This window comes from Myxine glutinosa, chromosome 4 (assembly GCF_964187855.1).
Source record: "Myxine glutinosa chromosome 4, kmMyxGlut1.1, whole genome shotgun sequence".
NCBI lineage: Eukaryota > Metazoa > Chordata > Myxini > Myxiniformes > Myxinidae > Myxine > Myxine glutinosa.
Window position 1 is genome coordinate 65448139 of NC_136264.1, and position 12930 is coordinate 65461068.

Below are 12930 nucleotides of genomic sequence, written 5' to 3' on the forward strand. Positions count from 1 at the left end.
ACCCCATTAACCCATTTTTCACCCCTTCTATCCCATTGTCTAACCCCTCAAATTTCTTGTCTAACTCCTTAAAATTATTGTCTAACCCCTTAAAATTATTGTCTAACCCCTCAACGGTACCCCTTGCTTCGTCCCTCATTACCCCCATTTGGCCCTCCAATCGCTCACCCTGAGCATCCATCCGGTTCCCCATTACCCCCATTTTTGCATTCAGTTGGGTCAAGAATAATCTGAGGTCAAACCCGGTTTGCCCAGCGTCCCCAGCCGCCACCGCAGGCTCGCCCTCCGCGGCGCCGCTATTTTGGGACCCTTCAACCACGTGAGCGAGCGCGCCATTTTGCGCGCCTGATATTCCCGCAACCACATTGCCATTTTCCTCCTCCCTTTCTTCCCCGAAGTCCTGGGTTACTTCTAACCCCTCTATCTCTCCCACCGGCATCCCGTCGCCTTGGACAGCCATGGCGCGATTTCAAAATTCGGGCTTTTCCTTTAAAACAAAACAATTTTCGTACTTTATAATTTTGAGCGCGTGAAGCGCGCTCCGGGTCGATCTCACTCCCCGACACCAATTGTTATACTAATAGTACAATTGGTGTTCCAAAATTTGGGCTAAATAAATTTAGTCCCAGGTTCGAATCCAACTCCTGACAACCAATTGTTATAGATCGCGGTTAGGATGTTATAGACCGAGCGGTGGTTTAAAACCACGACCTAACAAAACTCACCCGATTCCACCCGAACGTTGGTTGTATCGCACCCTAGCTGCTCAATGAGGGAAAAGACAAAAGCGACGCAATGCAAGAGGAAAACGGAGACAAAAAAAAGGTTTGAAATATTACTACTGAATTTATTTCTACTATTTACACACAAGCAACAAAAAAGCAATTCAGTTTATTTACAAGTACAAGACGCAGGTGACACAGTGCAAATTTAGCTTATCTACAGACTTAACTTATTACCCAGGACAGAACAAACAAAGACGACTCACACGGGGAATTGCAGGAATCGCAGGATGTGGATGGCTGGAGGGAGAGGGAGAGGTCCAAGGGGGGGGGGGGGGGGTCCCGCCGCACAACCGGCGCGTTCAGCAGCCGCCGTCCCTGCCCCCTTTTGCGGTTGCCGGGTGTCGCTGCTGCGGCGGCCTGCAGTTGCCTTGCCAGGCCTTGTCTTACTCGCTTCTCACCACCGACTTCTCACCACCGCAACCAACTGTGACCACTGACCCTCCTTTTTGGCACCCGACTCAGACCAACTCTTCCCTCTCTCTTTCTCTCTCGGTGCAACCAACTCCTCCTCTCTCTCTCTTTCTCCGACCAACCCAGAGTGCATCTCCCTTTCTTCTTCTTTGCTCCACTTCCGGTTGCGCCCTTTTATAGCGCCCCCAGCGATCACGCCCCCGGCGCTTTGGACACGCCCATCGGGGCGCTCACCTCGGCCCTGGCTGGTCGCACGACCCTCGGGCTCCGCCCCGGACGACGACGGGCGGGCGCGCCCCTCCCCTCCTCTGACGAGGTGGAGACACGCCTTTCTTCCCTGACTCGAGCCTCGTGGTCAATGGCGGTTATTGGAGGGGAGGTGATTGGGAATCGAGGGCTCAGCAATGACGAGAGGGGATGTAATATGGCAATCGAGGGTCGGCAATCACGAAAGGGGGATGTGAAGGAAATGGGGATTTTTGGGGATGGGAATGGAAGGGGATCTATTCTCTTTCACTGGTGCAATGGAGTACTTCAATTAATGGGAGACACAGCCTTATCCTAAAACACAGAATAAGATATAACTATCGAACATGAATATCCTATGATTGGCTGACGTGTATGCTTGTGGACTATGGGACGCCCTTTTGATCTTACACAGCTCCGGAGGCAGGAGGCACAGCACAACAACAATAATAATAATCATACAGCACACAATAAAAAAAAAATATATACAGTCCTCATATCCACAACAATATATAATATACACAGTGCATTCAAAAAGTATTCAGGCCCCTTCACTTTTTCACATTTTGTTATGTTGCAGCCTTATGCTGAAATCGTTTAAATTCATTTTTTCCCCTCATCAATCTACAGTCAATACCCCATTACCCCATAGTGACAAAGAGAAAACAGCATTTTAGAAAGTTTTGCAAATTTATTAAAAAGAAAAAACTGACGTATCACATTGACATAAGTATACATACCCTTTGCTATGACATTTTAAATTTAGCTCAGGTGCCTCCCATTTCTCTTGATCATCTTTGAGATGTTTCTACACTTTGATTGGAGTCCTGTCTGCAATCCCAGGTATACTGACAAGCTGGTTGAGTGTGCATCAATGCGGAAGACTTCCCTTCACACATATGAAGACATTTTGTATCTGCCTCAAGACACAAAAGGTAAGAATAGGCTCTGAACCATTCTGAAGACTGTCATGCTTAAATATGGATGGTATTGTTGCGGGGAGGGCCATAGGGGCTAACGGGAGTAAGGTAAAATAGATAGTTCATTGATAAATGTATAGCACAAGTATTTGGTTTCTGTGTGAAATGATAGGTCACATGTCGAAAAGTGTGGGAGCAGAAATCCAACGTCCTCGGGCCATTGCATATGTGTCTAAGCCTCTATTGTTCCTGTACCTTAATTCTTGAAATCATTCCGATTTGGAATCTGGATATATGTGCTTTTCACTTTCTCGACCCCCTTAGCATGGACTGGTACAGACAGGCAGCCAGAAGGACACATGGAAAGATGTGGCAAAATTCGCCCTGCCCACCATCGAGAAGGAGGAAGTATCGTGTCAAAGTCAAGCCAGATCGCTCGCACCTATAAAAAGTGGAGTACAAGAGAGTCAGTCAGTCAGTCAGTCAGTCAAAGTCAGTTAACCAGGCTCAGTCGAGAGACACTAAGTCAAACGAGTGAGTGGATGTAGCGAGTCTGAGTTGATCGAGATAATAAATGAAGTGTCAGCGCTGAGATGGTGAATCTGGACTGGAGTGAGGCACTGAGTCGGGACCAGCTCCCTATCCCCGAGGTGCTCAAAGACAACACAACCATACAAAAGCCCAGCAGGAATTTGGACCAGGATGCGGCGCGTCTCCTGTAAACTGAGTTCACCAATCCCATCACAACTACAACGACCATGCTGGAGCATAGCACATGGAAAGGTTTATTTGGTCATGTCCTCCTCTTGCTGTTTCCTCCATGGGCCATGTAAGATATCGGATAAGTTGATGGGATTATTCATGGGCACGAGCGTTATAGTCTGTATAGAATTCTCTCCTTTGTTGTGGTGTTGCTTTTCTGTCCTTTATCCATCTTTACTTATTCCTGTTTTCACAATTAAAGTGTTGGTTTGGTATGCTGTCTAGAATTGGGACAAATAACTACGGTGTGAGCAAATCCTTGGCCATTGTAAATTCGTGCCAAAACCCCTCATTAAGAGGGTACAAAATGAGATGTTTCACTGAGGGTCTTTGCTTGGCCCCCATCTTTTTCTAACCAGCAAACACATCACAGGCGGCAGTCTCTTTGGAGTTACTGTGTGTTGGAAGCCAAAGTAAAGATCTTCTGGGCTTTCCCGGCAGATGAGTACAGTCCCAAGGACTATCTGTCACAAAATTTGTGACCTTTCAGGTGTCTGATTTGATTGTGTCCACATCACCATTGCAATATGTTGAATTATTATAGACTGGCTGAAAGCACCCGGCATGGCCCGGGTTATTTTTGAATGAATTTACTTCTATAATTCAGCTTTTACTCGCGGCCGTAGAAGATTGACTACTATAATTCAGCTCAGCTTTTAATTGTGAAATGGGCCCAGCTCGGCCGAGGTGGGCCTCGACCGGCCTCGCCACCTAGCCTATAACCTTCCCGGGGCCTGTCCCGACATTTTGGTTCTTTTTGAATGAATTTACTACCATAATTCAGCTTTTACTCGTGGCCGTAGAAGATTGACCGATAATTCAGCTCAGCTTTAAATTGCGAAATGGGCCCGGCCCGGCCGACCGGCCTCGACCTGTCTCACCACCTAGCCTAAAACCTTCCCGGGGCCCATCTGGACATTTTTTGTATTGGAGGTTTCCTCCTATCTTTCACCGTTCAGGAGATTAGCTTGCGCAGACAAACAAACAAAAACTTTCTTTTATAATATAGAGAGATATGATGTATGTTAGGATATTGTTACGGATTCGTCACTTCCGCCTTTGTTGTTATTTTATACTTGTAGGATTTTTAGTTTCAGGTAATATTGTTGTTAAGATTTCTGTGTGAAATGGAGATGACTTCAGTAAAAGGTAAAAATAAATGTTTGTGGAGGAAAAAGAAAAACGTGGCGAAGAAACCGGAAGAGGGGAGAGGAGGAAAATTGGCTTGGGAAGGAGAAAGCCATGAGTCGCATCGAGGCTGCGAGCGGACTTCTCGATATTTGTCACGAATGAATTGAGTGAGGCTTCCCGGGAAAGGGATTGCCCGTGACACCGTCCCATATTGCGATTGCAATTAAACCTGCATCTCAGGTTTTGGTACCAAGCGTGAGCTGTTGTTGGCTGAAGGCAAGCTCCTCTATTACAGGCCGATACGCCATTTTTCCTCAAGGAGGCCATCCACCTGGTGCTTCGTGTTTTGTAGTTGGGAATCCCATATCGACATCATCGTGTGGATCGCCGTTGGTTCCTATATCGGCTTAATTCCCATATCGACCTCTCACCTCGTAACTCCTCGTCCGCAGCCACGCAGATACAGTCACGTGAAAAAGTAAGTGCACCCCATGTAAAGTTTGGACTTTTTCAACATATTTCAACATACAGCTATTTGATCTTCATTTCAACAATATCGATAGATAAAGGCGATATAATATAACAAATATCATGAAACATTTACATTTTGTAGTCCATTGTATCATTTAAATAAACATAAATGCAAATTTCGCATGTGGAAAAAGTAAGTACACCCCGACATTTATCACTACTTCAAATACCTAAAATTAGAATCATGTGCACCAGCTCAGGTGCAAATGATTAGAACATCGTTAGAGAAGATCTTGGAGGAACCTGTCTTATTTAAACCTCAGGCATTTCGTTTGGTTTGCTCTTTGTTGTTGAAGTGTGCGGCGTCACCATGCCTAGATCAAAAGAGCTCTCTGAGGCCTTCAGAAAGAAGGTTATAGATGCCTATGAGTCTGGGAAGGGATTTAAAAAGATCTCCAAACAATTTGAAATCAATCATTCGACTGTCCGGAAGATCATCTACAGGAGGAGAAGATTCCAAACAACTGCCAACTTGTTCAGGCCAGGCTGCCCCAGCAAGTTCAGCCCGAGAGCAGACCGCAAGATGCTGAAAGAAGTCTCAAAGAACCCGAGAATGTCATCACGGGACCTACAGGTAGCTCTTGCCACTGTTGATGTCAAAGTGCACGAGTCTACCATTAGAAAGAGGCTGCACAAATTTGATCTAGATGGGAGGTGTGCCAGGAGGAAACCTTTGCTGTCCAGAAAGAACATCAGGGCAAAACTAAAGTTTGCCAATGAACACCTAGGCAAAGACCAGCACTTCTGGAACAATGTGCTCTGGACAGATGAGTCAAAGGTAGAGCTCTTTGGCCACAGTACCAGAAGACATGTTTGGCGAAAACCAAAGACAGCATTTGACCACAAGAACCTGATACCAACTGCAAAGCATGGTGGTGGAAATATTATGGTTTGGGGCAGCTTTGCTGCATCAGGGCCTGGGCAGCTCACCATCATAGAATCCACTATGAATTCTTCATTGTACCAGAGGGTGCTTGAGGATAATGTGAGGCCATCTGTCGGGAAGTTGAAGCTCAACCGAATGTGGACCTTGCAACATGACAATGACCCTAAACATCTATCTATAATTCCAGTAATCTCTGTGTGTGTGTCTGTGTCTGTGTGTGTGTGTGTGTGTGTGTGTGTGTGTGTGTGTGTGTGTGTGTGTTTGTCTGTGACCGCTGTTTCTCGACAACCATGGGTCCGATCTAATTGAAACTTGCCAGATATATTGCTGGGGACCTGAGGATGTGCCTTTTCAAGGTTTCATATTAATCGGAGAAGTAGTTACCGAGCTATGTCCAAAAAACGATTCAACCAATCAGAGAGCAGCGAGCTATCACGTGTGCCGAACGTGGTGAACAGACTCTGCCTCGGACGGCACATTTGAGAGCGTATTCATTTATTTCACGTTGGCAAACTATTTTGGTGCTATGTTGGCGTTAAACTATGTTTTAAAACTAATTAAAACTAATTTGCGATTCATCGTAACTGCGATATGCGACCCTCCGGACAGTCAAATGAGGACGTCACTTCCGGACTTACGGATAGTCATAGTGACGACGTACTGAATGCTGAACGTGGCGAGCAGACGCTGCCTCGGACGGCACATTTGAGAGCGTATTCATTTATTTCAAGTTGCAATCTGTGTTGATTGTTGTAAGGTACGATCGATTGTAGTACACGTTTATAATAACTCTGCCGATACAGGCCCGATTAACTGCAGCGCCATCCGAGCTGCGGCGTCGGGAGGATACATTCATTGTACGGTCACATCACGCACTTACGGTATTACAGGTTATTACAGGTTACAGGTTACAGGTTACAGGTATTACAGGTATATTGCTGGGGACCCGAGGATGTGCCTTTTCAAGGTTTGAAATTAATCGGACCAGTGGTTCCCAAGGTATGGTCACCGTACTCGCAAGCCGTTCGCTTTGGCTTTGCGAATGGACCAAACCATTTCATGTAAATAGAGGGGGGGGGGGGGGTTCTACCGTACTCGCAAGCCGTTCGCTTTGGCTTTGCGAATGGACCAAACCATTTCATGTAAATAGAGGGGGGGGGGGTTCTGTGGTCGTTACTGCCACGTGGTTTCAAAGTTTTTTTTTGTTGTTGTTGTTTGCACGCATGTTTTTTTGCACCCACGTACGGGCACGCCCTAGTACCAGTAAATCCACCAAGGAATGGCTGAAAAGAAAGAAATGGAGGGTTCTGGAATGGGCAAGTCAAAGCCCGGATCTAAATCCCATCGAGATGTTGTGGGGGGATTTGAAACGAGCTGTGCATGCAAGAAACCCCTCAAACATCGCACAGCTGAAAGAATTCTGCATGGAGGAGTGGGCAAAAATTTCTCCCAGTCGATGTCAGAGACTGGTAGACAGTTATAAGAAACGCCTACTTGAGGTTGTTTCTGCCAAAAGGGGCAATACCACCTATTAGAGCCAAGGGTGTACTTACTTTTTCCACATGCAAAATTTGCATTTATGTTTATTTAAATTATACAATGGACTGCAAAATGTAAATAACCAAAACCGGTTATTATTTTGTTTCTGCCAAAAGGGGCAATACCACCTATTAGAGCCAAGGGTGTACTTACTTTTTCCACATGCAAAATTTGCATTTATGTTTATTTAAATTATACAATGGACTGCAAAATGTAAATGCTTCATGATATTTGTTATATTATATTAAAGCGTGGCGTTACGCGCGCTGCTTGCGAGCAAGGAGGAAGCGGACAAGCGGTAACTTATAAGCGTCTTTATTTCAGGAGCTCACTGTAACACTAGCGCGCTCCGGGCTGCGCGCCCGGTGTATATCATGAGGCCACGCCTACCCCTCGGGCGTGGCCACCGCCCACTTGGTGCGCGGAATGATGTCACCACGCCAGTGGGCTTTTGTGTGCGCCACACGCGCCCCCCCAGAATTCCCACGCACCTGGAGGGCCAGTTTGTGGGGCAGACGAATGACCCGGCCGAAGCGCCCCCTGGCGATCGGCGGCGTCCGGGGTGCAGGGATGCCAGGTGGGATGCCCCTGGCTGCCCCTGGGATGGGTGCAGGACCGGGGGGCAGCGGGGCTGGGTGGTGCCGGGGGTCCGCCCACAGGGGGGCGGCCCCGACGTGGGGGTCGGGCCACTGGCGGTGGATGGTCCACGTCGAGGTGGGCCGGCTTGAGGCGGTCCACCGAAACGCGGTCAGGAGTACCGCCGATGTCCAGGGTGAAGTGCTTCGCCCCGGTCTCCAGCACGCAGAAAGGCCCGTCGTACGGGGGCCGCAGTGGTGTCCGGTGGGCATTGTGGCGGACGAAGACGTACTCCGCCGTGCGAAGCTCTGGGGCGACGTGCGTCGGTGGGTGCCCGTGGCATGCCGTTGGCACCGGGGCGAACCTCTGGGCGGTCTCTTGCAGAGCGGAGCGCTGCTGTGCCGCAGACCATGGTGCCGTGGAGTCGGGGAGGAACTCGCCCGGCACCCGCAGCGGTTGCCCGAAGACCAACTCCGCCGCGGATGCGCGCAGGTCCTCCATGGGCACCATCCGGAGGCCCAGCAGGACCCAGGGGAGCATGTCGACCCAGCCGCCGTCGCGGAGGGTGGCCCGGAGCGTGGCCTTCAATGAGCGGTGAAATCGCTCACACAGGCCGTTAGCCTGGGGGTGGTAGGCCGTGGTTCGTTGCAGCCGGACCCCGAGCCCCTGCGCGACCGCCCCCCAGAGCTCCGAGGTGAACTGGGGGCCGCGGTCGGACGAGATGTCTGAGGGAGCGCCGAACTGGGCGACCCAGGTGGCGATGAAAGCCTGCGCGACATCGGCCGCCGTTGTCGACGCCAAGGGCACGGCCTCCGGCCACCGGGTGGTGCGGTCCACCATGGTGAGGACGTAGGTGAAACCCCTCGAGGGGGGCAGAGGTCCCACCAGGTCCACGTCCACGTGGACGTGGTCAAACCGGCGTTCCGGCACCGTGAACGGGGCCAACGGGGCCTGGGTGTGCCGGTGCACCTTGGCGCGCTGGCACGCGAGGCACGTCCTGGCCCAGCCGCGGACGGCCTTCCGGAGGCCATGCCAGACGAACTTGTCGGCGATCAGCCTTTGGGAGGCCCTCGCGCCCGGGTGGGACAGGCCGTGGATGGCGTCAAACACCTGGCGCTGCCAGCCCGCGGGCACGATGGGGCGAGGACGCCCGAGGGAGACGTCGCACAAGAGGGCCGCGCCGCGCCGTCGAACGGCACCTCGGTGACGCGGAGGCCCGTGACGGCGGTCCGCAAGGCCTGGACGTCGGGGTCAGCGGCCTGGTCCGCTGCCATCCGGGCATAGTCGATGCTGAGGTGGACTGCGTGGGCGACGGCCCGGGAAATGCAATCCGCCACAAGGGTTGTCCTTCCCCGCGACGTGCTGGATGTCCGTCGTGTACTCGGACACGGCCGAGAGGTGACGCTGCTGCCGGGCCGACCACGGCTCGGTGACCTTGCCCATCGCGAAGATCAGCGGCTTGTGGTCGACGAAGGCAGTGAACGCACGGCCCTCGAGCAGATGGCGGAAGTGCCTGACCGCCAAGTGAAGCCCGAGCAACTCGCGGTCGAAGGTACTGTAACGGCGTTCGGGCGGGCGAAGCTGCCGGCTAAAGAACGCCAGCGGTTGCCAAGCTCCACGCACCCATTGCTCATGCACCGCGCCCACCGCGTAGTCCGAGGCATCGGTGGTGAGGGCGATCGGTGCATCGGGCGCCGGGTGCGCGAGCATGGTGGCGTTAGCCAAGGCGAGCTTCGCGCCGGTGAACGCCCTGTCCATCTGCTCGGTCCAGGTAACGTCGCCTTTGCCCGGCTTACCTCGGAGAGCTTCGTGCAGGGGGCGCAGGAGCTGGGCGATACGGGGCAGGAACCGATGGTAAAAGTTCACCATGCCCAGGAACTCCTGCAGCCCTCTGATCGTGCGGGGGCGCGGAAACCCCTTCACCGCCTCCAACTTGGCCGGCAGGGGGACGGCTCCGTGCCTGGTGACACGGTGCCCCAGAAAATCGATTATGGCGGCGCCGAACCGGCACTTTGCGGGGTTCACAATCAGGCCATGCTGGCCCAGGCGTTCGAAGAGCGTGCGGAGGTGGCGTAGGTGCTCTTCGCGGGACGCGCTGGCGACGAGGATATCGTCCAGGTAGACGTAGACAAAATCCAAGTCGCGCAGGACGCTGTCCATCAGTTGCTGGAACGCCTGAGCCGCATTCTTCAGACCGAAGGGCATGTGCAGGAACTCGAAGAGTCCGAATGGCGTGATGACCGCCGTCTTCGGGACGTCCTCCCGCCTGACGGGGACCTGATGGTAGCCGCGTATGAGGTCCACCTTCGAGAAGAAGGACATGCCCGCCAAACGGGCGGAAAAGTCCTGAATGTGGGGGACGGGGTAGCGGTCGGGAGTCGTGGCGTCATTGAGACGGCGATAGTCCCCGCACGGTCGCCATCCCCCGCCGGGCTTCAGCACGATGTGCAGTGGCGACGCCCAAGCGCTCTCTGAGCGCCGAACGATGCCGAGTCGCTCCAGGGTAGCGAACACCGCTTTTGCCACCGCCAGCTTCGTCGGCTCGAGGCGGCGTGCCCGGGCGTAGACCGGTGGCCCGACGGTGGGGATGTGATGGGCCACCCCGTGCTTGACGGCCCCCGCCGAGAAGGTGGGCCGAGTGAGGGCCGGGAAGCCGGCGAGGAGGCGGGTGAATGCGTCCGCTGCCGGAAGCGTACAGACCAACGTAGCCGGAACCGAACCGTTCGGCAAGCCGCTTGGCAAGCCGCTCGTTGAGCTGCTCGCCGAGCTGGGCAACGCACAAGCGAGCGAGCTGAACATCTCGGCCTGGACAAGACGTCTGCGCTTGACGTCGACCAGGAGCCCATTAGCGCACAGGAAGTCCGCGCCAAGCAGTGCCATGGGCACGTCGGCGGTGATGAACGTCCATCGGAAAACCTGCCCTCCGAACCGCAGAGAGAGGCAGCGTTTTCCGTACGTACGGATGGGCGTCCCGTTCGCGGCAAGCAGCGCGGGGCCCCCACCCGCGGCGTGCTTGGCTGACGTGCCGGCGGGAACGACACTCACCTGCGCTCCCGTGTCGCACAGGTAACGGCGCCCGGAGAAGGTGTCCGTTATGAACAGCAGGCTGCTCGAACGGCCGGCGCTCATCGCCACTTTTGAGCGCCGGCCCGGGCGTTTCCTGACCTGTTGAAGGAGCATGGCGGATGACACTGCCGAGCTTCGTGGCCGAACTTGGCATGGAACCAGCACCAGGTGGTGGAGCTGGAGGAGCGCGGCTGGCTCCGCCAGGCCGGTGGAGTTGGCGGGTTTCCCCGCGGTGGCGGTTTTCGTCGCGGCGGTGGGCGGGGCGTGGCGGCGGTCACGAGGTGCGTATCAGCATGCTGCGTATGCTGTATAAGCTGATGCTGTGGATCAGCAGCATCAGCAGCATTAGCAGCATCAGCAGCATTAGCAGCATCAGCCACGAGGGCCGTGACGGCCACGCCGACTCTCGCCCGCGTGTCCGAAGCGGCGAAGTACTTGTCCGCCTCGGCCGCCAATGCTCGGGGTTCCGTTAGCCCGGTCCCGGCCAACGCGAGGCGAACCTGCGCTGGAAGTTGGCGACGGAAAAGCGCCCGGAATAGAGAACCGGGGGCTTCGTCGCCCAACAGTGACAGCATATGGTCCATTCGGACCGACGGGCGCGTGTCACCGAGCTCGGGGAGATCCAGGAGGCGGTCGGCCCGTGCGTCGTCCGTGAGGCCGAACGTGGCTAGGAGTAGCCGCTTGAGTGCCTCGTACTTGTGGCCGTCCGGTGGGTGGCGAAGGACGGACACAACTCGAGCGGCCGTGCCGGGCCCGAGGGAGGCGACGACGTGGCAATAGCGCATGTCATCGCCGGTGAGGCGCCGAAGCTGAAATTGGGCTTCGGCCTGGACGAACCAGACTTCGGCCTGAGCCTCTCAAAATTCGGGAAGTTTGATGAAGTTGGCCATGGCAATGGCGTCGCGTGTGGAAGGATCGCTCCGGCAGATCCAACGTCGAGGGGGTCACCAGTAAAGCGCGGCATTACACGCGCTGCTTGCGAGCAAGGAGGAAGCGGACAAGCGGTAACTTATAAGCGTCTTTATTTCAGGAGCTCACTGTAACACTAGCGCGCTCCGGGCTGCGCGCCCGGTGTATATCATGAGGCCACGCCTACCCCTTGGGCGTGGCCACCGCCCACTTGGTGCGCGGAATGATGTCACCACGCCAGTGGGCTTTTGTGTCCGCCACAATATCACCTTTATCTATCAATATTGTTGAAATGAAGATCAAATAGCTCTATGTTGAAATATGTTGATAAAGTCAAAACTTTACATGGGGTGTACTTACTTTTTCACGTGACTGTACCTGCCTGTTCTTCTTGCCATTCTGCACGACTTGGACCTTCACCCAGCGTGGGGATTCGTGCACGGACTTTGGGATTGTTACAATCCACTCACGTTTTGTGTATCGTGAGTTTATTGCTTTGAGAGCATTGGGGAATGATGGTACTAATGATGGTTTGAAAAAATAGCATAATGATGGTTTGAGAGCATTGGGGAATGATGAATGAATTAATATATATTGTTCATGAGATGCAATGATATCTTTATGGTACTTTCGTTATGAGTGTTATTATTGTGTACAGTGCATTCAGAAAGTATTGTTATGAATCTGGGTCGAGGAATATCTAGAGCCAGGTAAATCTGAAGCGGTGTCATGCTTTGGCTGTCGGGATAGCGAATCTACCTGTAATAAGTTCTGTGTGTTAGGCGGTTTGTCGGCGGAAAGTGTATACCTGTGAACATACAAGGATGGTCGTGTGTTAAATAGTTGTAGGGACTAAGATAAGATCCCTGTGTGTTGGACCTGGCGATCAAACCTGTGTCCATTATGGCAACGCACTCATTTAGACCTTTCGATAGGTCCCATAGTGCACACATTAAATAATTTCCCTCCCTTACAACAACGACTTTGGAAGACAAGCAGGAAGCGGCCGCGTACAACACCGGCGTGGGCGTCGAACATCGTGTGAGACAAGCTATAACCACGCCCAGGGAACGGTGATTGGTTGGTGTAGAGGGCGCGAAGGTTCAGCCAATCGGTGCGGAGGGCGCTGTTGAAGAACAATTTTGTGTACATAAACAAAGTCATGAAC

General features: G+C 53.0%; 1 protein-coding gene across 8 annotated transcripts in view; it reads left to right on the plus strand.

Annotated features, from left to right (window-relative positions):
- Window positions 1-12930, plus strand: part of LOC137424708 (arf-GAP with Rho-GAP domain, ANK repeat and PH domain-containing protein 1) — a 189490-nt gene that overhangs the window by 48436 nt on the left and 128124 nt on the right. For all 8 annotated transcript variants that reach the window (XM_078775817.1, XM_078775816.1, XM_078775821.1 and 5 more), the window contains one exon: window positions 2286-2377. In XM_078775817.1, coding sequence (XP_078631943.1) covers window positions 2286-2377 — 92 coding nt within the window. The remainder of the gene's footprint in view (window positions 1-2285; window positions 2378-12930) is intronic.